Source organism: Idiotropiscis lumnitzeri, chromosome 17, assembly GCF_059441095.1.
Source record: "Idiotropiscis lumnitzeri isolate Australia: NSW breed Sydney's pygmy pipehorse chromosome 17, RoL_Ilum_1.0, whole genome shotgun sequence".
Lineage (NCBI taxonomy): Eukaryota > Metazoa > Chordata > Actinopteri > Syngnathiformes > Syngnathidae > Idiotropiscis > Idiotropiscis lumnitzeri.
In genome coordinates this window covers 11914564-11941288 of record NC_142407.1, presented here as the reverse complement: position 1 = coordinate 11941288, position 26725 = coordinate 11914564, and the positions used below count along the sequence as shown (strand labels likewise).

The window sequence follows — 26725 nt, the reverse complement described above, 5'->3', positions numbered from 1 at the left end:
AATCACGCGTAATCCTAAACTCTGATTATTTGCTCTGACAGCAGGGACACTTTCAGATCACCGAGAAGGACTTTGGGTCACACTGGTCCATTGATCATGCATTCTACCCAAGAGCTGACAAGATAATTGCTTTGAAGCTTTTCATCATCCTACTGTACATCCTCTGCTAATCATAAAACGTCACACAATTTCTTCCATCATGCCTGTTCATTTCATATTCCATTGATAGCGCGAAAAATGAGATGTGAGCAATAATTCGCAGCAATTAAATGTCCAGTGTTGATTTGTGCTCATCTTAATGGACGAGATTGTGATTGGAATAGATTTTACTTTTCCGTAAATAGAACAACATTTGAGGAAGCACAACCTGCGCCTATATCATAAATTACCACGAGCAGCTTCTCCCCATGGAGATTAATGTTCAGACTGCGTCCCAGATACAAAGAAAGTTTTCCCGCTTCAACCACAACCCGACACTTGTTCTTTTCTTCTTCTTTTTTTTTTTTTTTTGCGCTTCTAAAGATACTACCTTTGGCTGTTTATGCAAGCCCCGGTCACATTTTTCAAGCTGCTGATGGCCAGGCTCGGGCTTAAAGCTCAGTGTTTTCTCTCTTTATGCGTTTTGCATCCATACGGCTGATCTAAAGCGTCCAACACCTTCCCGTGGCACCGAAAGCCCTCCGGAGTAAACACAAAGCGGGATGTGGGGTCTTGCTGTAAAAAAAAAAAAAAGGCGGGTGTTTATTTTCTTTGGCAAGAGAGCTGGTCGCTTTCTCGGCGCTTGCATTTCCCCGTGGGTGCACTGAGGCTGACCTAACTTGTGCCTACTCAATAATTCTTCTTTCCTTTCCACCTAAATGTCATAATGATGAATGGTTGTCTCTCATCACGCATTTATTATTCATATCTGTTGGCTTACTTTGAATTACGACTTCAATGTACTGCGGCAAACAGTTTACTTTTCCGCTGCCAATGGCATCTCAAGAGAGACGCTTCAAGAATATAGCAAAGGGACTTCGAGGATTTTCCTTCATATGGCGTTCATTCTTTTCCTCAACAATTTTTTTTTTTAAATCAAACAGCGGAAGCAAATGCTGAATAGATGCTTACTTACTTACTCAGAGGTGTCTTCCATTTTTCATTTCTGTACCACAAATTCTGCTCAGATTGGCGGGAAACTGGAGCCTAATCGTGGCTGACTATGACATTTTTTTCTTTTTTCAAACTAATGATGTTGTCATCACAAAGGTTAATTTGGGTTGTCGTGAATCTATTGTGTGGAGTTTGCCAAACATAATAATAGTGATAAGAGGTTCTTTCGTGATCTATATGAGTGCTGTTGGTGGTGGAAAAAAAAAATCTCATCAGGATTTATTTTGTTGGGCAATTTGCCAGCCGACCTCACATAAATGCTGAGAATATAGTTCCTTCTTCTTAAAATCCACATCACAACCGCTACCTCTTTGAAGACTCCACACTGAGCTCGCCGGCGGGCAAGCAGGCGGGGTTCCTCCATGCCATTGATGCTACATGTATGGAAAAGCTGCAGGATCCGTCCGAGGATGAACATCTGAGAAAAAAAGATACTATGTGGACCTTTTTTTTTTTTTCCCCTTCACGAAAAATCAAATGTTATGATAAAGAATAATATAAATGGAAGGCGGTAGAGCTGCATTCGCAGTTGCCGCACAGCGAGACGTTTGCATGCTCACTGCGAGTATCGCTTCATCAGCCCGTCGAAAATTAAGCATGTTGCATATTCTGTAGTTGTGAATGGGATTTTTTTTTTCCTTTTGTTTTCTAGCCAAGACAAAAAATATGAATAAAATATGTTGAGATATGTTGTAAAGGGCACGTCAACCCCAAAAATTGTCTTTACAAGAATATGTTCTATGCACATTCACAAGTCTAAACATGGCAGTCTGATTAATATTTTGTTGGCGAAATCTGAGTTAAGTCATTTTTTACAAAAAAACAGGGCGGCCTTTTTGTCACCTCTGGCGACTGAAAACCATATCACAGTTGCTCAAGGCTCAGCTAACGACCAATCATGGCTCAGCTTCAGAAAACAGGTGAGCCACGATGATCGTCTGCAGTGGGCAGTTACGCAGTGATAGATCTCATCTGACAACATCTTGGCCATCTCCGCGCACAGGTGGCAAATTAAAAGGGATGCATCAGTGGAACAACTGCACCTTGACACGTCCCTGGCAGCAAGGGGCATTCCCTTATTTGGTGCTGGGAGCATCTTATCAGCATGTTAATTAGCTATTCAATTGACGTTTTCGACTTGGTGGCAGGAAGGCCAAAGCATTCACATCATTTGCACAATTTGATAACGTAAAACTTATATATATATATATATATATATATATATATATATTAGGGCATTTCACAATAGCTGCTTCCATATAAATGAGTCCTCGGCACCTCCAGCAGCATTTGGTCCGCAGACTTGATGGGTCGGGGTGGAGGAGCTCAGAGAGGTATGCTGGGGCGAAGGCATTTAAAGACTTTTAGACAAATCAGGACAAAAAAAAAAAAATAATAAATAATAATAAAGATCTCTTCCATTTGTTGTATAGAAGCGAAACCTTTTGGAGGTCTGTGCTCTCCTAAGTGCTATTGTTGCATTTTTTTTTTCTTTCATTTCTTAAAAACGGGGAAGTCAAACATATGAATAAAAATTGTAAGAAAATCCTTCACCATTACATTCTTTTCACTGACTATACTATTACATCCATTCATGGACGAAATCATCAGCTCCAATTGGAGCAATTTGGATGTTGCACCTGGCTGCGCGGCAATTTCGTTTCGACTCGACAAATAGAGACCGATGTGTACACATGCGCTTTACTTCAGCGAGCCAAATTTTGATAAACATTCACTCTTGCACTTCTTGTCCACAAGCAGGGAGTAATTAGCAATGGCAGCCGAGACTTTCACGTATCTCAGTGTCAGTTTTGCCAGCGCTTACATTCTAATTGTTAGCTTGAGGACACGATTACGTCGGCTTAAGGAATTAATGAAAGGAAGCTAACTGGAGGGCGCTTGCTAACTGTTGAAAAGCATGGAAATGGAACATTATGTTGGAGTCATTTAACCATTTCTGCCACATGAAATGGATGTAAAATGTCTTTGCTTTCAGATATGCACGGGTGCTTGGGGTGGGATGCACTTGAAAACAAAAAAAAAAAGGGAACAATTCATCATATAGTGCATTGTTCACTATAACTCAGTAAATGTATTACAAGCATTAATTACGATCAGTCTCAAAGGGTTTGAGTGAAATATTGAACTAAAAAGGAACCCCCTGATCTAAAACCCACAGAGGATTCAGAAAAACAGGTGAGCCAAGATTGGTTCTTAGCTGAGACGTGAGCAACTGTGTTGTCATTTTCAGTCGACAGCAAGTACCAAAATGGCCGCCCCCTGAGATGTATAAAAACGTTTTTTTGCGCGTGTGTTTGACGCAGTCAGTGCACGAGGTGTGGTCTGCGCTTGTTTGAGGTTTGACTTGAGAAAAAAATATTATTGTTATTTTATTTTTAAGTAGGGGAAATTTAGATGCTATTTTGAGCTAACTAGTTGCCATTTTAGTGTATGAAAGCCCCGGTCCTTACAAATGAGCTACTACTTCCTGTCTCATTTATTTCTTTCTTTATTGCTGTTTTGAAATATTTTGAATACATTATACAATGCTGCTGGGATGTCTTGACTTGTGATCTAAAAAAAAAAAAAATCCAACGTTGACCCTCATCTGTGCAGCATAAAACACATATCAGGTCACTGATTCCTTTGAGCTTTCACAAATACAGCTTTGGCACAGTCTCCCATGTTTACTACAAGAACAGAAGTATGACACCTTGCACCCTTGAGTCCAATCTGGAAAGAAGACGAATCTCATTCTCCTTTTTTTCTCTCTCCAGAGCTCATCTCTCTGATCAGACCAAAACATTCCCCAAGGTCACACAGAGGGAGTAATCTTCTCCCATTCCCCCCCCCCTGCACTGACTCAAATGAGGTTGCTAAATCACTGTCAGCTCGGCATCTCTTGTCATTGGTAACTGGACCTTGGACACCTGCCTGCGAAGCGGGCGGAACAAGTGGATCCATCCTCTGCGGTGTTTTTCATCAATGCACAAGATGGAGCAAAAAAAAAAAAATGAGAGAGAAAGAAAAAGCGAGAGTGGCGGAGGGTCACGTGGTGCATATGTTCGATACTTGTAACGTTTAGTTTGATCGGGAGGGGACAGGGGGGGGGGTACGTCCTTTCCAGTTTGTCGAGAACATTACAAGCAACTCCGCAAGCTCTCCCGCAAAGCAAGCGATGCGCGTCCACGTGGCCAGTGGAGCGCGTGACAGATCAGCGCCGCTAACGCAGCCCCCCGCGGCTCCAGGGTTTGCCCCTCCTGAAGAGCACCAATCTGAGATGGCAACACGGAGGGGGCGGGAAGGAATAGTTTGAGAAGGGCTGAGCTTTTTGCGAGAGGACGTCAATTTCTCTGTTATTTTACCGCTGACAAGAAGCAACAAAAAAATAATAAAAATACCAAAAAAAGAAAGAAAGGAAGGAAGGAAGGAAGGACGGAAGGAAGGAAGGAAGGAATCCCGTAAGGAAGCAGAGAGCCTTCCGCCGGACCACGCGTCAGAACCTCATTAACTCCAAAGACTGGAGGGGGGGGTGGGGGGTGAGAAGAAGAAACAGCAGGAAGAGCATCTTTCTTTCCAAGCGGTGAGAGTGTTTTTCCTTTAATCCCTTTTTGATATTGTTTTGCGGCGACGCGTGAAGGTATCGCATATGTGGAGGAGGTTGTTCACTAACGTGCATGTTCCATCCACATGCAACAACTGCGGCGTGTGCGCGCGACTGCGGTGTATTGGTTTAACAGGTTTCCCGTATGCATGCGGCTGTGTTGTTGTCTGTCCGCATGTGGGCAACGCATTTATTGGGGAGGATCGGCTTTTCATGGCACTGGATTTGAATGACCGTGTTGTTGTTTTTTATTTATTTATTTATTTATTTTTTTTGCAACGGAGCCCAGCTCGAGCCCAGCTGGCAAGCCAATGCGACACTAGGTAGCGATGCTTGTGACGTTCGCCTTAATGGCTAATTAAAAACAACGTGGCGACGTGTGACGCAAATCCGAGGTTGGCGCAAATTCTGCCATTGCACATGTTTGAAAAGCTGTCAGACACAGCCTGCCGCAACCAGTGACAAGACTGTTGAGCAGACGTTAACTTAACCTTGGAAGCAAAGCTCCAGCGAATTCCCCCCCCCCCCCCTTCCCCTTCCCCCCTGTCGTCTTACACACATCTTTTCCAGTCAACACTGCTGATGGCAACACGAACCCTGTAATCATGTGTTGGTGAAAGCGCTGTATATTTAAAGTAAAAAAGATTATAAAGATAAAGGTACTTTAACGTGCTGTGCATTTATCACATCCTGGAGGAATCAGTGGGCAGCCACATTGTAGCAACCGTGAAGACAGACTGAGAGGGCTTGAGTCACTACTTTGGTCAAGGGAACTGTCTGGAAATGATATTTTGTTTCTGACCAGAAAGCAGAGAGCATAGACAAAGTCAAGACAAACATGAGAGAACAACTCCACACAGGAAAGGCCGTAAGATGAATTTGAACCAGAGATCTTTTTAGTCAATCCCGACAGGATGTTTGTAGTTCTTTATAGTGCGTTGAAACATGCAACGGATGAATGAATGAGTCATTTTTAGATTTTTTGTTTCGTCCGGAAGGAACTTGCATCATTCCAATGTTTCAAAGAATTTTATTTGTCTTGATATATATATTTTTTTAAGTTTAAACTGTCAAAGTTAAAGCTTTAACTATGGGGATTATTTTAAATATTATAACACACAAAAAAAATTAACACAGTTGTAATTACTTCCTGTAGCAGCTGACCTCTGCTCATTGTGCAGTCAAACTTGGAAGGGAGTTACTGTCGCAAAGACGGACTTTTAGATAGTTCTACTTTAAAAATTTGTTCGACGGCTCATCGGCACACTTTGCAAAGCAAAATTCAAATAAACAAATTACTTGTACGTCTTCTTCCTTCCATCCAATAATTTATAGGAAAAGAATCATATTCAATGATTAATTCCAAGATTTTACTCAAGTAAATATCGTTTCCAAGCTTTGTAAAAATTTGTAATTGGAAAACACGATTTAATCGCGATCAATTATGTCACTTTTTTGCGATTAATTAGTTTAAAAAAAATTAATTGCTTGACAGCACTAATTTAAATGTGTTCTCGTTTGAAAAATCTTGATTTCAATTTATAGTTCATATTTTTATTTAGTAATCGAGCGGCCCTTGCTATGACAAAATTAAACAAATCATGTACACGCGAAGCGGTGTGCACTATTCATTCAGTCATTACACAACACGCGGGCACATCCACGCACTTGTGTTAAACGACAGAACTAATGTTCGTTTTTTTTTCAGTTGGGTGCCGGATTTAAGTGGCGTAAATGTTTGTTCACGTTCTAGAAAGTAGGTCCGATGTGAAGTGCAGACATTTCACATTTAGGAAGTGCATTCATGTGTATGCTTTGTGCGTATTCACACATTTGAGAGCGCCTGTGCGCTGGTTTTATTTAATGGCTGTCTTACTAAATCAAGAGTCAAAGACGTCATCCCCCCGGCCCCCCTGGAGAAGCATGCTTCATTCCTGCAAGACTTGCCACATTTTAAACCCCTCTAGGCCGCCGCCCCCACCGTCACATATTCCTGTTTTACCACCGCTCTAAATTGATGTAGTGCACACTCATATGTTCTCCCCACCCCGCCACAAGCCATCCCTCTCAAGTTTGCACACTTCAGGACTCACAAAAAAGCGACGCCTGCCTGGGCTCATGAGTGTGACCGCAAGTAAATGACTTTTCTCCGCCAGTTTCATCAGCTGTTGAGACATACGCACCCCCGCCCCCCCACTCTCTCTCTGTCTTCTCACTGGAAATATCGGTGGTGGTGGAAAGCTAGCGAGCTCATTTATTGTCCAACATGCAGCAAATGTGTCAAAGGGAGCAGATTTGTTTAGGAGGCAGGTGATATTTTTTTCCATGAGACTCACTGACGGATGTGCTTTGTTTCGGTGATTTAGTGGATCTGCTATACGGGAGAACATTCCAACAGAGGATGGCTTTGCGTTACGTTGAGCTCTGCAGATGTACTCAAATACAACGTGTGGGGAAAAAAAAAACACTGGATTTGTTGACAGGATTAACTCTGCTATATTGTTCCTTGAGGCATATAAGGAAAACGCAGCGCATCTCCAATGATTAGAAGAGAAATGTCTCCAAGAGAGTTGAGGAAAAGCATCATCGTTGCTCAGAGGGAGAGGCAAATATCCCAATATAAATGTTTACAGCATGTTTTAGAAAGGAGTGGGAGGTGGGCTGAACCATTTAGCGTTTTGGGACCGACATTGCGATCTCAGACAACGCAATTTTGAGATCATCAAATCTGCTCTTTATTTTTTTTTTATTATTTTTTTTTTAATAAAGGGATCGTGTGCTCCTAGCACACGAAGCAGGTGACACTAACTAAAATAAATAAATAAATAGCGTTGCGCTGTCGCCCGTAGTACCGAAAGTTATTTATTTTGCCGCTGCAAATGCTAGGCGTCAAGCTAGCTTGCGACGCAGCAGTACGGATTTTATGCCTGTATGTCTGTGCACAGCAGCAGCAACGAGCTGCGTAATGCAGATCATGTCTTCCGAGGGGACAAATAAACTAACCCACTGGCGAGTAGCGTTTGAACTGAGAAGTCGCTAATTGCGCTAATGGCTAAAGTGAAATACAGAGTCAGGAAAGACCCAAAATAAGTGCTGAAGTGAACACGTGACTTTAGACATCAGTTTGAACCACGCTCGTGTGGAAAGTCAGCAGCTGTGAACAGAAATTTTGTATTTCAATCAACACATTGAAATGGTATCTTCAGTCATGTTTCTAAATGTTGCGAAGAAAATTGCGAAGAAAAAAATCGCAATAACGGTTAGAAGAATCACAATACAATTTTTTCCTAAAATTTTTAAGCCCTACTCAGGAGGCTTTGGAAAAAAAAAAAAAACACCCCGACTTCTGCAAGAGGCTACTTTGAGAGCTAAGCCACCCAGCTCGAGTAGAAGGGTTGGACTAATGCATAACTAATGTCTGATGAGGAAAAGGCTGATGCTAGCTGACAGGAGAGAATCACAAGAGCCCTCCAAGTGTATTGAAACCTCCACCACGATCATGTCAGTCATGACCAAGAGGCTCTGAACGGGTGTTAGCAGCGTGGCTCCACCAGGCGAGAGATGACGACAAATGGCACCAAGCAAAACAAGCGAGCGAGCGAGCCAAGCTCCGTTTCGACAAATAACAAGCCATTATTATTTGTGCTCGCGGAGGGAGGTGTTTTATGTCACAATCCATAAATTGAAGTTCAGCCTGTTTTGGTAAACGAGTCGGACTGTCGTGGTCATTTACATACAAGATCCCAATTCTTTGGGCAACTGTCAGCAACTGCCACTTTGGTAGTTTTATCGTATTTTGGCAGCGGCGCGGGACTCCCGCCAAGACTAATCTGATGTGAACGCGCATCTCAGCAATTTAGGGAATGAAAGTACTCACCAAAACTCCACGAAACATCTTCAACAAGAGCATAATGAGCAGAGAAAAATCAATGACTATTGATTGATGAGCCGCGGTTGGAGTCTTCTCGATAGCTGCTCACTAACTCCGTTTGAATTTGTGATGGGATTCATTCAAGTGTATTTTACTGGCTTTGGAAGGGGGGGGGGAAATCATGATATAAATAATACTCGATTAAATCCATTCATGCCGAACAAAAGTAGTCTCAGGATATATGGTCGACGCGGATGTCACCGCAGATGTGCTTTTGTCGATCACAATGGGTCGAGGGACTGGGAAGAACACGGCACATGCACTCCTCTTCAATATATCGGAACGGTGAGGCCAATTATTACATAATCAAGTTATTGCTTTAGTTTTACCGTCTCATCTTCATTTATTTTTCCCGTCAAACTCAAATGTTTTCAAGCACACAGCAAAAATAAAGGATTTACTTTTCTAATACTGTTCGGATAAGAAGAGGTTGTAGAAACTATAAAACAGCCTTCTCCTTATTTTCACCGATCATAAACCGCAAAGTCTTCCTTGGACCTTCCAGGTCACAAGTTCAAGCTAAAGCCTAAAGCCGCGTATCTGGAAAGCTCTCCTGCCGAGGCAAAACATCCTCAGGTTGTGCGAAAAGTCTTCTCCCAGACTTGAAAGGTTGCAGACGCAATAGAAATGGTGTTCTCAATTCGCTTCATAGATTTGACCTGTGAGGGGAAGTCATCAAACTAAAAACTTTCATAGTCAAAGCTTTCTGGAAACTGGAAAATTATACCGTCATCTGACAAATAAAAATAGTATGGAATAGGGCTGAGTAACGATTCAAATTTCCAAAACTGATTCGATTCGATTTTCGATTCACTTTCATTGATTTTCGATTCAATCAAGGATTTCACGCAGGACCAATTTGACTTGCTGTGACTTGGTGCATTCGTAAAAATCGGAATATTTACATAAATGCAGTTGCATTAATTCCGAGCCTATATTTATATTGAAGTCCACGTGGAGAGCGCAAATGGCTCTCGATGTTTGTACAGTATGTCTGAACTCCGATACATTATTGCTGCTTGGTTGGAGTTTCCCTCATGGCGGAATCTTGTTACTAACCTTGTTAGTGCAGCGCTCAGCTTTCCTAGGTTGAAATCCCCCGAAGAGCACGTTGCAGTGGCCTGCCTGTTGCTCCCCACGCAGCATCGAGCTGCAAAGCTCCTGTGGTAGAGAGAGAAAAGGAGGAGAATTCTTGGTTAGGAACTCCGGTTGCAGTCATGAAATGCATCAGATGGTCGGACCAGCTCGGTAACCAAATTTTCTGTCGTTCAAAGATTAATTACGGAGAATTCTCAAGCCGCTTGAATTGCTCACGTGGCGTTTTTTTTTTTTTTTTTTAAGAAAATCCCACAAAGCTGGTGGCCACGAGTCACGTCGCTCATAAAAGCCATGTTTTCTTCGATTTCACTTGATTCGGTGCTGGAAGTACAAAAGTGACTTTTGTGAGAGTGCAACAAAGTATTTGAAGATTTCCAACGGATGACCCGACGGAAGTGAAAATGCCTGCGGCGGCGGCGGCATGTTTTCATCAAGAAAACAATTCAAGCTCGTGTGCGTGCGGTCTGACTGTGTGCAATGAATCTTGACATCAAATTCTGATTGGGATCTCGCTAGCCGCCCCTCCTGAGTCAGCATCTGCTCCCATCGTACAGCACAAAAAAAAAAAAAAAAAACAAGCCTTGTTTACGCCGTACGGTTCCCTCAGAACTGATTTTTATTACCTCAATCAAAAATGTGCATTGTTATCTTTAAAGTGAGCTTGATTGTGTCCCGGAAGTAATTCACAGGCCTATTAGACCTTTCGGACCGAATCCTGTCAGGCAGTAAAACGTTAGTTGCCGAGTTATTGCCGTAATCTGTTCGTAGCGTACGTGGATTTTCTTATGCAAATATCTGCAATGTTTTGCATGTCATTTAAAAGTACGTGGTGGTTTCAATACAGGAATAATCCACCCCCACCCCCACCCCCTTTTTCTCAAGGGTGATTTCCCAACTAAGAGCGTATTATTATTTTTAATCATAGCCTGCCAGATAACTGCAGGCATTTGAATTGTGCAGCATTTGGCCACAGTCACACTGTTTCAGCCTACACGCGATTGCAGAAGAGGAAAAAAAAAAAAAAAAAAGCCATTGAGATGACATCACTATTGCATTGCTCGAATATGGCGTTGCAGATGGGAGTTAATTACGGCTGCAAAAAAAAAATATATATATATATATATATATATATCAGATTATTGCACTCATCGGGGCGAGTTAACAACATCAGTTTTATTCGCTTACATTTTGGGCATCTATGCTCCACTATAGATTTTTTAATTATTTATTTTTTTAATATGTCGGCATGGTAACAAGTGGCCAGCTGTGGCCCAGTGGTTGCAGAACACTGTGGATAACGAACAGGAGGTGATATCGGCTCCGTAACACTATTCTCCTCATTAAAAATGAATAAGTGAATAATAATTCTAAAGTCTTAGCAGACGCAAAACAGATTTATAGAAATTTCTCATAAAAATTAGGAAAAAAGAAAACATTTTATTTTGATAAATATCTGCAGTTTCAAATGATCACTTGTCCAACATTTTGAGGAAATCACAATGTCCCATCACTGGGAAATGACCTAATTATTCGATGGATTCTCTCTTCAAACACAGAGGAAGTCTTGCCTTCATTCATTTTTCCGTAATATTTTGGATTCTGTGGTTCCATTAAAAATGTTAAGTGCGGAGCGATGGTTTAATGAGAGAACTCATGCAGCTGTTATGAAATGCGCGACGCTAATAAAAGTTGTATTGTATTGCATTCAAGGCAGCTGTGTTGACTCATTTGAAGACGGAGAGATTCGTGTCCTCAGTGACACAAGCAAATAACAGCAACACAATGTCATGCAGCCGAATGAGGACAGACAAAAAAAAAAAAAAAAGAGAGGCGTGTAATGGCTAACAAATCTTTTGCAATCAACATGATTGCCATCTTCCACGCTTAGACCTTGGAATTGCCTTGATGTCTATCAGCAAATGTTACAAACAGTCTGGAAAGCATGCGAGTAGGGCCCTCGCTCCCACTTTGATGAGTTTGACTCCGTGCCAAGGACGTAAGCATCATTCTCAGCAAGGACAAGACGACCACAGGCAACAACTCACAATTTTGTCCTTTGCATACAACCGAGAACATAGAGAGGGACGCTCAATATTTGAGATAAAAAAAAAAAAAATATATATATATATATATATATATATATGCAATAAAAAATATATACACACAATAAGAAAATAAAAATATATATTTATGCAATAAGTAAATAAATAAATATATAAATAAATTAATTAATATATAAATAAATAAATATATATATATGCAATAAAATAATACACACAATGAGAAAAAAAATTAAAAATAAAATAAATAAAAAAATAGCTTCAAAATAGCACTGCCAGTAGCATCCTCACGCACCGTAGTTTAACACAAACACATTTTAGGATGACTGAAGCGACTCAGCCCCACCCAAATTGTCCGTCTCCCTACCGCCTCTGTCAGATACACTGGCAGTGTTCATCATCGCTCCTGCCCAACCAGCAAACTTCTCCAGAGTGATACTTGCCACACTAGTAGTCAAAGCTGCTTTTATCACAAGAGTCACCCTTGCCAGCCGCTCCGGCAGCAGCCCACCCAGAGAATCCAGAATTATGTTCATCGCAGATACCCTGTCACATTTCCATAGTGGGCCTGACGCCTTCCCAGTCACAGTCCAAGAAGCGCAATGCACTGAGCTGTTTTATACCATCATCTGCCAAAGTCTTTGCCAGCGTCGCACTCGCCTGTGCAGCATCCGGCATCATGCTTTCTGCAGTCATAATCAGTCATGCTCACTGGAGTGCTGCACAGCCCGAACACCTGGCGCTGTATGCTACATAGGACCAAGCAGCCATAGCTGGAGTCACAATTGCCAGAGGCGCCCTCACCGCCACCATCAGTCATTTAAGTGAGAGGCAACCGGCCACACAAAAAGCACCCGCAAATATTTCCCCTACACAGAGGCCTTAAGCTGATCAGAGTCCACAGTTACCCGCGTTTCATCCCTCCAGAGGGAAAGCTGATTATTATCCAGAGGAAAAGCCACGGAGCAAATGAAGATACAATTTATATGCAGTGCATCAGGTTCCATGCATCAAATTTAAATATGTTAGCTACTCATGCAGCGTAATGTGATGGCGATGGAACGTGATGCGTATTGGTGCGTTTCCAGCAGAGACTTTTTTTTTTTTTTTTTTTTAGATTTAGACATCAGTTGTTGGGATACAATTTCCTATTTCCTACAGCTGTGCTTTCAACTCAAGGTATGAACCCCATCAGTCATATCCTGTTGTATCAGATGGGAAAAGGCGGAGGCATCGGCACTAAATTCATTTTCAAAATGTTATTTGAGTGATGGGATTTCTTATGCAAATGGAAGATAAACCTCAGGGATGCGACATCATAAATTTTAAGTGTAGTTGAACATATTCCATATAGCTCAGCTCGAGCTTTTGCAACTCCATTTTAATTTTTATTATTATTCTGGAGCCTATGTCAGCTTTCATCGGGCAGTCGGTTGGGGGGGGGCACCCTGAACAGACGAACAACCACTCACACTCAACATTCTCGTGTGTACATACATGATGGATCTCTAATAGCTTTGCGGAAAAAAAAAAAAAAAGAAAACGATGTTAACCAATCACAAAGACTGACAAAATGTCCGGCAAACCGACCTGACATGTTCATCCGCAGACCCAAGTGACATCTGTAATGGGAGGAGACATTTGCAGGATCTTGATTGATGGATATGACACGGAAATCCCATCTGAGAATTACCAGCCCATCTCATCGTCTTGCACTATTGACTCCCAACGCGCGATGCAATCACAAAATGAAGCTTGATGTGTTTGGCTAATGACTTTGCTGAAAAGAGAACAGCATATATTGACGTACTATAGAGGCCCTCGTTTATTCGTTGAGGGATATGAGAAGCCTCACCAAGGAAGGTTGCCGAGCGACGGAACTCTTAAGTAATGATGCTAAAGATCCATTCGGAATTGCTTATCGGCATATTTGATGGGATTACATTTGTTGACCTCAGATTGGTCCAAATAAAAAAAATAAAAAAAAATAAAAAACATGTATCTCAAGAAATCTATATAGGAATGTCAACACTTTTGTCATAGTAGAGTATTGGAGGGGGAAAAAAAGTAAGTCACAGGAATTCAGTATGTTTCGGACTATAAGACGTCGCACCGGGTTATAAGGCACCGTAAATAAATCAAATTCCACACAACATTCACACAAAAGGCGCACCTGATTATAAGACTCATCGTTAATTTCTGAGAAAATTAAAGGATTTGAACCGAAAATGACGGTCGGTACGAATTCAAGTTTATTCTCTTCATCTAATGAATGTTTCATTAGTAGAAGATTTAGATGTAGTTTTGAGAAGCCAATCTTTCTTGTATGACATGGACGGTTCATTAAGAAACCTAAATAGTGTGAACGCGTTAATAGCGGAACGGCTGTTGCTTCTGGACTCATCTCAAAATGTGTGGTGAGTGATTTTATTGGATAATAAAAAGTATCCACCCTCTCAGTGCCCTAGTGATTTCTTCTTGTTAATTTATTGCAACCTGGCTATCAGCCAATGTTCTTGGGGAGAGAGGCGTCTTAATAAGGTTACAACATCATAACAGTCGCTGTACCTTTTTGCTCCCACGAATACCCTTCATCACTAATTTCGAGGTTTCCTGCAGCTACTTGGTCGCAGGACCCGTATAGTCCGATTCTTTTTATATACGAATATAGAATTTGATTATGATTCCCTCCAGGGAAATTAAGCGTACGCTTTACAATAGATCTGGACATTATACGAGTTAGTCCATCTTCAGTGTCGGACTGGCCCTTGCAAAGTCGTTAGGGAGTCAAAATAAAACAAAATATGCAGCGCTTTCATTCTGGAAGTGGGCAGCGCGAGCAAGGGCAACAAATTGTCTTTGGTTTTTATTTTTTTGGGGTGTAAATATTTAATTAATTAGCTTCAATTCTTAATGTCAATATTCTTATTGCGTGAATCCTTGATTGAATCGAAAATCAATCAAAGTGAATCGAAAATCGAATCGGGCCCTTGTGTATTGAATCAAATCGATTTTGAACATTTGAATCAATACCCAGCCTTCGTACATGAGGAACATTTTTATGGCTTTTTTAAAGTTAGCGTGTTTGGTGTTGCCCCCTGATGGCTATTCCAGTTGATCAAAAATGAATGTTCCGCGGCATATCTTTGTGTTGCACGCCGCAACGCATGCAGGCATTGAAGGAGCGAGGTCAGAGCGACGTTTGGGACGGGGTGATTGGCGCATTGCGCAAGGTCAACGCAACACTAGTCAAGAAGCAGGCCAGCATCTCTCCAACTTGCCAATTATTTTTGGGGACGGAATTGAGTCGGATGAGTTACGACAGCACAAATGTAGACTTTGATGATGAAGTGCTGCAACAATGCTTTCATTTGTTAGGTACTTAAAAAACAAACAAAAAAAAAGGATTTAGCTAACTTTTGATGATATCATTCTGAGTTAGTTGCCAAATGATTCCTTGTTGTCCAGTTTAGTTGCAGGATATTTCCAAACAAAATGACCATCACTCAATTCAACAATGACACCACAAAACATTTGAAAACCTGATTCGACAAATTGGATACAAAAGTGAATCAAGGCGGCCATCCGCAGGTTCATCATGAAATAATTAGTGCCGTGCAAACAAGTGTTTTGACTCATGAATAATGCAAAAAAACATTCATTTCTAAAACACGTCTAAAGACAACGAGTTGCACCTGTGGCCTGGTGTTGACAAAACGGAAACGAGGCACGGGATTCAAGCGTTTACCTTACTTTGAAGTGTTTCAGTCCACTGGCGTGCACGCGATCATTTGTATTCCCATAGCAACCTCACAGAAGCCGATTACGATGTTGACCTGCAATATCATTCCTCGCGCACATCACTTGGGTTGTTGAACATTTGCGACCGCGCAAGTACCGGCAGTAAATGTGCGGAATATAAAAATAAAGTCGTATTGGAATCAGTTGAGGTTATTTTTGCCTGGAGATTTCTAAATCTATTCTGGTGCATTCCTAGAGGTGCCAACATGGACGGAAACATACGCAAATACAAATGACTTTTCTATATGACGGACACGACATACGACATTTTATAAGCCGCACCCGCATATAAGCCGCAGCATCTCTTTAAAAAAAAAAAAAAAGATATGCAAGCCACACCAGGCTAAAAGCCGCAGTTTTCTATGTTGAAAAAAATGATTTGTTTATTGCATGTACAGAACGATTTTTAAAACAGAACAGACCCAAGAGGAAAAAAATAAAAAATAAATAAGAAATCATTTCTGAACTATAGCGCGCCCCCTAGTGGTGAAACAAAAATCCACAGAAAAGCCGCACCGTTATATTAGCCGCATGCTTCAAAATCAAGGAAAAAAATAGCGGCTAATAGTCCGGACGTGACGCCGTAATGTTGTAACAAACCATGAGGTAACGCATACGCGTTAGTGTTCCAAAAGTCATACTGATTTCGCTTATTCGTCCACTTATCTCATCTCGTCGCTCACTCCTAACGGCTCGGGGTTGGGAGTCGGGGTCGTTGTAGGGACACTCGCCTCACTGACGCGTGTTTATTATCAAGTGTGTGTCGAGTAGAAAATGGACAACATGCAGGTAAAACTCTTCCAGTTCCTCCTGCCCGTCAATGAATAATTGAAAACCTTCCGTAAACAAAAGGTATGCTGCCGTGAGCAAAGTGTTGTCGGATTAAAACGGTTCATTGAACTCTGTTGCGACATGTGTCAGGGGACAGACGCTGGTCACTTGTATATTGTATACTTTGCAGATTTGATAAATGGCAAAGAAATGTTCGCATTCAGCTGGAGGTCAAGAGTTGTTTTGTTTGAGTGTGGGAAAACAGAAAACTTGCTCAGCAATATAGATTGAATGGAAGTTGGAAGTTAGAAAAATAATGAGTCGATAAATCGGAATGGGGGTCACCGGAGGTGCTAAAACGCATCACGGCTGCACAAAACGGCAACACAAATTATATTACGAGACAAAAGGGAAAAAAAAAAAAAAATTAATTTTGACTTCTCAGCTCAAAACCACAAATTCTTTAATACATTGGAATCCCCAATTCAAAAACTGAGCTGAATTCACACATACTTGAGGCACATCTGTGATTTCATCATGACGCCCTCTTCATTAAAAATTAAACAAAGCAAGCCAAAAAAGCTGCAACAAAACTGATCCTGCATCTTCCCCGAAGGATATTGACCCAAAACACACAGTCAAAACAACAAAGGAGTTCATCAGGGGGGGAGAAGTGGAACGTCTGCGGATTGACTTTGGCGGTCTAATACTGGCAAAATCAATCGGCAGCTTTAAACTCCATCGCACGTGCAATTTACCCGCTGAAGCCGAGACGAAAGCCAAAATCGACTGAATGTGGTGAAAGCATCCTCGGCGACGTTCCTCATCGGGATAGATTGCGAATATAAAAAGTGTGCACACCCCTATCCAAATGCCAGTTTTTTTCCCCCATTTAAAAAAAATGAAACCAAATTATATGTAAAAAAAAAAAACACCATTAATGTGACCAATCAAACAGAAAATAAAAAAAAAAAAAAGAATAGTTTCAAAGAGGTGCCGCGCACAATTAATTTTTTTTTGTTTTAAGAGCTCGCTGAATTCAGAACAATCACATTCAAGCGTGTGTTGAACGCTAGTTAGCACACACCTGCCATAATTTAAAATAACCCCAAAATCAAGAAATTGTCGCCGTATTTTACAGCACAAGCCATGGTCTGCAGAGAGCTTCCAACGCATCAAAGAGAATTCATTGTTCAAAGGCATCAGTCAGGAGCCGATGACGAGTGAGGAAAATATGTCACCACAGTGACATTACCAAGAACTGGATGTCGCTCGAAAACTGATGAAGAGTACAAAAATAAAACTGCTCTGGGAGGTTGCCAAAAGGCTGAAAAAAATAATAATGAAAGAGCTGCAGGAATTTCTGGCAAGTACTGGCTGTGTAATACTGTGACAACAATCTCCATATGTCTGATTTATGATTTTTTTTTTTTTTTTAATTTTTACTTTTTAGAACATCCAAATTCCATTTTGGGTTAGATCCATCTCATGTGACGTGCATTTTCAACACTGTAGATTAGTCAATAATAAAGTAACACCCACGAGTGTGAACTGACCAATAGTATGGATTTTTGAAAAAAAAAATGAAATTCACCAAAATGTAAGCTCATGAGGTTTTGGCCTGATGCCATGGTCAAACTAAAATGTTTTCATTAGACAATAAAAATAAAGTTTCCATCGGCACTGTTCAGATATTTTTGGCTGGGTAATACCAAATCTCTATCTGTCAAAGTTCCTCCTCGTTTTTTTGCCTCTCATTAAAACCAAACAAAAAAAAAATCATTTCCTTTCTTTTTTTAACTAACTCTCTTTCCAGATTTAGCACCACTAAAATCATTCGGCAAGAATATCTTGATATTTGATGAGGCCGACTTTTGGGGGTGTTTGTGTCATTCTCGTATTACGATGTCTTCCATCACCTGTCCAAAATAAATTAACAAAACATTACTCAGACCTCTTTCGCAGGGGGAGTTGAAAATGACATTTAACTTATTTTGTTTGTGTCCTAAATTGTTAACAGAAGCTTCTTGCGAGGCGGCGCTGGGCTCATATTACACGTCTGTGAGGAACAAACAACAAATCCTGACAAAGTAGCCGCCGTCTAACATAAGTAAATGGACCACGAGGGAAAGAACACAACAATTTGAATATTTGGCGGCCAATTATGATATCTTGTGAAGCGACAATTTAAAAAAAAAAAAAAAAAAAAAAAAGGTGTAGAAAATATGGAAAAACAACAGTGAGAATAACAAAAAGTTAATTCATTTGACGACACGTCCCAAAGGTGAAAAGTTTGATGACAAATGATGTCCGGTATTATTACGAACAATATTTTTGTTGCAGTTAAATGCTCGACTCTAAATTAAAAAACCACATGCCATATTTTTTTTTAATTTATTTATTTAATTTTTTCAAACCTCAGTGGCTAAATTTGATTTTTGAGGTCACTCAGGTAATCAGTTTGTTGATGACCCCGTGCTTTTAAGTAATTCTTTCAACATGTTCTTAAGAGAGCATTTCGAGAAAAAAAAAAAAAAACTCTTAGCAGAGGTTGTAACCTTTTTGCTCAGAGCCAAAGGGAGGAAATGGGATTGCGCTGCAGCGTCCGTCCTCCGGGAACAAACTTGTTTTTCTAATCACTTATCTTTGACGCAGAAATCTCTTTGCAAACACACCCAGACACAATTTTCCCAAAATGAAATCAAGAACGCTTTTGCGGCCTTTTGATTCTGTCAAATAAGATTACATTACTCATTGGATTTGTGCCTTCGTCGCTTGTGAAAAGAAATCGAATAGAAATGTTGAGCGCTTTTGCTTTACTGTCACCTGAGGCGAGCTATTTTTAATTTGCCAACAAAAGCATTGTGGGGTTTTTTTTGTCTTCCTTTCTTCTTGTGTTTCCAGAACAGTCAGAGCCCGAGGAAGTGAGCCCCTTGATTTGCATGACAGGTATTGGTAGATCAGGTGCGCAATTGTCGACGGCAGGCCGGCAGCGCTCTTTTCTGTTTGTTATTGTCATCGGGGAAAGATTTGCAAGACTGCTCAACTGCTGCCGAGCTAATTTTCTTTGCGCTTTTTTTTTTCTAATTGGTGCAAGTGTGAGAGAATCAAAACAACAACAGGCGTCTTGAAGAAAATACAAATTGGTTTAATGTGCGGTTAAAATGATTACGACTTCCTTTCCTTTTTTTTTTTTTTTACTGCATCATGTTTGTTTATTGAGCACATCATTAGTCTACCAGTAGCTGCGCGTCTTTTTAATGAGATTTTCTTTTAACAGTTTAACTCGTCCAGTAAACAGCTGCGTGTTTCAATGGCGCCTCAATAAAAAAAAACTAAATAAAAAAAAAAAAACAATGGAGGGATCGAAGTAAATTTTTTAATATTTCTTGGACATAAGGGTGTCATGTGTAATAAACATGGTCATGCGTGTGGATGAGAAGAAATTAAATGATGGCCGTTTTCCGACAGACATTACAAGACAGAGAAATGACATCCACGAGTCCAGGGGGTATCATTTGGTTTTATTGGGGAACATAAAACCTTTTACGGTTAATGATGCAGTATTATCCGTAACAAAATGCTTAAGGGAAGGAAGAAAAACAATGTTTGTATTTTACACACAATGCAATATTTCCGCAAAATATTAAAAAAAAAAAAAAATAATTTTTCATCATTTTTTGAGTCATTAATCATAATAAAAAATAAATAAAGCACTTAATTCTCTCTCTCTCTCTCCTCTCTCTCTCTCTCTCTCTCTCTCTCTCTCTCCTCTCTCTCTCTCTCTCTCTCTCTCTCTCTGTCCTCTCTCTCTGTCTCTCTCTCTGTCTCTCTCTCCTCTCTCTCCTTCTCTGTCTCTCTCTCTGTCTCTCTCTCTCTCTCTCTCTCTCTCTCTCTCTCTCTCTCTTCTCTCTCTCTCTCTCTCTCTCTCTCTCTCTCTCTCTCTCTCTCTCTCTCTCTCTCTCTCTCTCTCTCTCTCTCTCTCTCTCTCTCTCTCTCTCTCTCTCTCTCTCTCTCTCTCCTCTCTCTCTCTCTCTCTCTCTCTCTCTCTCTCTCTCTCTGTCTCTCTCTCTCTCTGTCTCTCTGTCTCTCTGTCTCTCTGTCTCTCTGTCTCTGTCTCTGTCTCTGTCTCTGTCTCTGTCTCTGTCTCTGTCTCTGTCTCTGTCTCTGTCTCTCTCTCTGTCTCTCTCTCTCTGTCTCTGTCTCTGTGTGTGTGAATTATCCTATAATGAAGAGGTAACGGAACACCATTGCAATAAATATTCCTAGAATACTTAGTCATTGAGTTGGAATTTAAATATTAATAATGCTTGTTAGGATTTTTTTGGGAGGTTTCGGACATCGTTTGGTTAATTAAACATGCACCGGGAACACCATCGCGGTTCCTGTGAAATGAACAGAACAGGAGGGTTGAGCATCGTCTCCTTATGCCTGACAAATGAAGTGTTGAGGGCCTTGGACAAAGCCTTTTATCGATGTGTCATTTGTTTGTGCTTCACGCAACGAGAAGTGCTCTCAGTAACAGAGAGAACGTTGATTCCCCTGAGGGGATTGTTTGATCCCGCTGGCTGTAAAAATCTCACAAAAGCACAATAAAAGCCTTTCAAGTACAAAACAGCTGCGACACATGTGCGCTCCAGTGCCCGGGCATCTGCTCTGCCGGGGCTGTTTTGCTTCTTTTTCCCTTAATAATGGCGGCTTTTAATAGCAAATCAGCCAATTTCTGAGACAAGAGCTGATTTCATCAGTATGTGAAGTGGAACTCGACTGTCATAATACCGGGGCTCGTCATTTGGTGATAATGCTGCATCTGCAAATGTGCTAGAAGGTGACACGGCATGCGCTCGCTGGTTACAACAGTAGGCAGGCCTTCTCACACTGTGAGATCAACTCCCCCCCCCCAAAAAAGTGTGAATACTTGTATTTTGATAATTACTGTTTGTTTTGTATTCCTATCAGAGATGGTGGTAGGATAATGTGATCTTTCATAGAGCCGTGATTGAGAAAAATACACAATGGGCTGAAAAGTTCAATTTGAACAAAGCCGCAGGCCAGCATTCAATTTATAAAAAAAATACAATACTAATATATATATATATATATATATATATATATATATATATATATATATATATTAGTTTAAGTGGTTTTATTAATGCATACTATGTTTAGTTTTTAAAATGACTATTATCATTTTGAATGTTACTATTGTCATAATATAGTAAAATGGTATAGTAGTCATTTGGTATCGCCTCGCAGGCCAAATATAATTAAACTGCGGGCCCAACTTGGCCCGCGGGCCACAGTTTGACACCTATGCTGTAAATGTTCTAATCTGCAGAGAAAGTTAAAAAAAAAAAATGTTTGCGGATTGTCATGCTTTCTCCTTCATTTAACAGTTTCTGCACCAAGAGAACATCTTATTAAAACATGCGCCAAAGACTGAACAATTTACACTTAGGAGGAGAGTCGGCCCTGCAAGCAAAGGTGCGCGACACATTATTTATCATGCAAACTAATTATCTCATGACAATGATTGTTCACTGCCATAGAGAATAGAAGCATATTCACCCTGGGAGTGCTCTCACAAGGTGCTCTGCTGCCAGATACGCCATGTCACATACAAAAGCCACTTTATGTTTTAATTAACCACGGAAATATGCTGCAGTGCTGTGTATGTGCACGTTGCCCGGGGGAGTAAAGAAAACATGCGAGCAGTGCAGCACATATTCAGAAAGCGGCAAGCATCCACACAACCGCGATTACTTCTCGGTCATGTATAGTTTTTTTTCTCAAATCGACATTGTCAATATTTGTCAAAAACAGCAGATTGTCATTCAAAAAGTCGAAGTGAACATGACATGATGGTGTGTCATTTCCCTTAGGTGTCCTCCGTTTAAATTGCTATGGCTGCATTTTGGAAGTTTGAACCCCTGCATTTGGCCTTGTGGATCTTCCTTCTCTGCTTCAGCGTGACTCCTCAAGCCAGGTAGGTTGAAAGTGATCTCCTTTCACACACACGCTTCTGTTCCACCATACGCGATGATATGCGCGCTTCCGATTTCTCCGCCGGCTATTGTTTGCGTGAGGTGTTTCGCACCATGCCTCATTAATCAAGCTGACTGCTACACTAGACCTTGTAATCGAGCTAGCAAATAAACTCACCCTACACTTCATTAGGGACACGTGAACAATCTAATCGCATACTGCAAAAGAGATTAATGTCCCAAAACTGCCCAAAATCCCGAAAATTAACCTACTTACGAATATTCGCAAAATAACTTACAAACAATTCCAAATCTGAACAGGCTTCGGGAACGTAATTAGGGTTTGTTTTCACCTCAGAACCACCTAAAGCAAAGGTGTCAAACCCGAGGTCCCGTGGCCAGATCCGGCCCGCCGCAAATCATCATTTGGCAATTTTATAGGTCATGTGACGAGACTTGAATAAATCTATTGATGGCTTAACGTTAAAAATTCATAAATGAACCGCGTCACATTAAAATATTTCAAAGTGTGAGAAAAAGTAGCTGCTCATAGTCCAGAAAATATGGTACTTAATTATAATTAGTATTATGCACTCAAGACTATTTTTTTACGTATTCGTTATTTCTAGACATCCAGAAGAATAAGTTATAAACATTTCTGTTGCAATATATTTTTTTTAATGCATACTAAAAATATGCAGAATTTCAACGTGGATTAAAACAGAATTTGTGCCACCACATATTCAAGCAAGGGGAGCCGGTCGTGCCATCTAAAATTTGCACGGAGCTACAGTCCATTTTACTGACTGGTGAATTAATTTGCATTGTGCAGCACAACACAACTGTGATTGTCCATTCACAGCATTTTCTCTCCTGCTTCTTGTGCACATTTTGAATGAGAGTGTTAAGAGTCAGCTGAAAAAAAAAAGAAAAAAAAAGACCACCCTCTGTGTCTCGGTGTCATTCTAATCATGCCCCTTGTAATTCCAAGTGAAGAGAATGCGAGCTAGTTGCTACGCTAGCATTGCTGATAAGACAGGATATTATAGCGGGGGGTAGCAAAGCGTAAATCGCTTTAGAGATTTTTCAACGCTGAAGCAAAAGCTCACCAAACCAGGAAGAAGGCAAGCTGGGAAAGAAATGAGAATAGGGCGAAGATGAGGAAGAAGATTAGCCTCGTTCGCTTATGTCATTGTGCCGCGTGGTTCTCCGTGTTTATTAGTAGCGTGTTGTGCTGCAATGACTTTTATTTTTGCATTTCTTCTTTTATTCGTTGCTGATGATTTGTTGCTTATTTTAAATGAATTAGTTTATTAGTTTGGGCTTTGGAGAAATTTTAAATGTTAAATATTAATTCAACATAAATGACACAGTTACCATATCAAATTGAATCATAATCCCAAAGCGAATCGTTCCACTTTAAACAAATGCCGACCTTGAATCGTATCGAAATAAGCTTGAATTAGATGTTCACCCATATATATATATATATATATATATATATATATATACACATATATACCCCCCCCACCTCCACCAGCTTTTACATATAATCCCAGGACCCCCGCTGTCATCTTTTCTTGGTCTAAAAACTTGATGTGAGGCTGTAGCAAATGATTGGCAGCATCCATTATATGAATTATGAAGAGCCATTTTATTCTTTATGAGCGCACCATATTAATAATAACATACTGTATATGAAAAGTTGACATCCCCATGGACGAAAAAAAAAAATGTCACACTTTTTCCAGTGGGATCCACGCAGTCAGTGGATTTTTATTATTCATGGCCAGAGCTCACCACTTGAAAACGACTTTCACAAATGGTAATTTTCCCATAATTACCGAAACCATAATCAAGTGCACGAATGCAATGTCCTTTCCCAGAAATGTCAACTTTCAAATGACTGTATTTTTGCACCTTAATAAAAGGAAAATTGTAATTCACTCCAGTTTTAACCACATTGCAATCCAAAAAGGAGGTCAGATCACTCCCATTTCACGTAAAATATGAGTTGTCAAATACAAGTTTAGAATGTCAACACATCAGCACGCAAAACCTCTCCGCATCAGCAGAGATTCTTTTGTCGGAGCGCCGCCACTTCCCCCCCCGGTGCCTTCCGATTCCGTCATCGGAATCCAAATCGGCTTTACTACAGTTGAGGAAGAAGACATTCCTGATGAATTACCATGTAACTGACAAAAGCCCTTCAGGGAACTGGCATCCTGCAACTCGGCACGTTTCTTGCACATTCCAAAGAGGAACTTGACATGCCAGATGGTTTGTTTCACAGAAGCACCTGGGACACGATTGATAGAGTCTATTTGCAAAAAGAAAAAAAGAAAAAAAGGGAAAGTCACGCTTGCACACAAACTTGGAAGGTAATTGAACAAATGCTCCAACGGTCAAACGGGTCAATCAGATCACCTCGGAGAAGAATAAGCGCATGTGTGTGTCTACACTTGGCTCAGCCGGTCAGGACGAGTCCAAATTGTCTTTTTAATTTGAAATTCTGATAGCTCATGCCTTTGTTTGCGCTTTAATGATTGTCGTTATATCGGAGCTCTGAGATCTGTTTTTCTTCACGGGGCCACCATTGTTTACAAGCACATCAAAACCAAGTGTAAACCCGTAGCCGCTGCCTTGAGGACCTGATGGGTCCATCTTGGCTGCAATCACATCTGTTCTCAACTCGGAAGGATGCATTTACAAGAATACAGCTGCGTGATCCATCTGCCTTGCAAAGTTACATTCAACTTGGAACAAGATTCTTCTTAACAATTTATGCATTATAAATCCTTAAAAAAAATAGCTTTCATGAAGCTGTAAATCTTTCGTCTTTCACCCTGATTTTCCTTATATGCTAGTCAACCCTTAGTTGGACTAGCTTGCTGTCTGTTTTGTTTGTAATGTAGCTACGCGGCTGGCTAATGTGGCGTTTAATCAATAGCTATGAGAGTGAGAATGCAATGTGTACACTTTCCCTCTGGATCGGTTGTAACATTGGCCGGGACTTCTCACCTCGCCTTCCATGAATTATTCACCGAGCGGCAGCGACGGGCATCACTTTGAGAGGTGACCTGGTCAACAGATAACATTCTGTTTCGGCAGCGCCGTCAAGGTTAATGTGTCGCAGGTCTTGAGAAGGGTAATGTATTCTCATGGCCCGGCTACTTTGCTGATTGAATTATCAGGTAAACGGGGGGTTACTTTGAACGATGGAGCAAGGAGGAGGCCGATAAGTCTGGGTGAAACTAACGCTAATCATGTTATGTAGCCTATTATACACAAGTCACAATCACTGAGATGTGTCACAATGTTCTGTGTAGAATGGAATCTAGGGTTATCTGGATAGTGGCAAACGTTTAGCTAGGGTAGCTACACCGACACTGCCAAAAATGCGCCTTCCATTGGCACGGACACCTTAGAGTGCCTTGTTGTCACGTGGAAAAGCCCCGCAGCAACCCAGAGGAATGTAGAGGTAGGTAGATAGCTAGCTAGATAGTAAGCTAGCTAACTGATAGATAGATAGACAGAGTAGCTAATTAGCTCACTCGCTAGCTAATTAGCTCACTACTGATTCTGCATTATTCATGATTCAAAAGAGAAACATAAAAACATTTATCTGTCCAGAAAGAGATAGAAAGAGAAAGAGAAAAAAAAATAACGAAAGAGAAAGAGAAATAGATAGATAGAAGGATAGATAGATAAATGACAGGTATACAGCTTTCAACATGAAAACGTAACCACTGTGGTCGTTTTCATTGAACAAGATTTCCAGTCTGCTCAGCACGCAGCCCTTCTTATGATGAAGTTATTTTGTTGAGTGTTAAAACGCTGGCAAAACTACAATGTTTCAAGGCGACGCATTAGTGGCAACGTTTCAAATGGCATTCCGCTCGGGGCGGATAGATAGCTCTGTTGTCGTCGTCAGATATCTTCCTTCGCCGAAATTGGGTAAGACAGGAGTCAGAGGAGGAAACCGTAATGAATCAACAATCCTGCCAGCATCCACACACAAAACTATCGCGCAAACACAGTACATTAACACTTTAACAACAATAAACCATTATTCTACATCAGGAGACATCTCAATGAATCAATTGGGATCAACTGAAAGGAAAAACGAACACACCCTTAATGTAAATTCTACGGTATTAGTGTCTCATTATTATTCACCGTAGAATGACATCATTGCATTAAAGAGAGGGGATGTCGACTAGATTAGCGCATGGTTCTTTAGTCGAATCAACTCGTGGTGTCACAGGAAATTAAATAAAATATGTTACGTTTTACTCGCTGTGCCATTCTGCATGAAAAA

General features: G+C 40.7%; 2 protein-coding genes across 3 annotated transcripts in view; one reads left to right on the top strand and one right to left on the bottom strand.

The window, feature by feature from the left end:
- Positions 1 to 597: 597 nt before the first annotated feature.
- Positions 598 to 26725, bottom strand: part of LOC148320283 (uncharacterized) — a 63156-nt gene continuing 37028 nt past the window's right edge. Inside the window, exons 2-4 of the mRNA XM_088280253.1 lie at positions 9747 to 9848; positions 1460 to 1570; positions 598 to 714 (exon numbers count right to left, since the gene is read on the bottom strand). Coding sequence (XP_088136379.1) covers positions 598 to 714; positions 1460 to 1570; positions 9747 to 9848 — 330 coding nt within the window. The remainder of the gene's footprint in view (positions 715 to 1459; positions 1571 to 9746; positions 9849 to 26725) is intronic.
- The window catches only part of gabra3 (gamma-aminobutyric acid type A receptor subunit alpha3), a 51143-nt gene continuing 28720 nt past the window's right edge, over positions 4303 to 26725 (top strand). For both annotated transcript variants that reach the window (XM_088279225.1, XM_088279224.1), the window contains exons 1-2: positions 4303 to 4735; positions 22303 to 22406. In XM_088279225.1, coding sequence (XP_088135351.1) covers positions 22324 to 22406 — 83 coding nt within the window. In that variant the 5' untranslated portion in view covers positions 4303 to 4735; positions 22303 to 22323. The remainder of the gene's footprint in view (positions 4736 to 22302; positions 22407 to 26725) is intronic.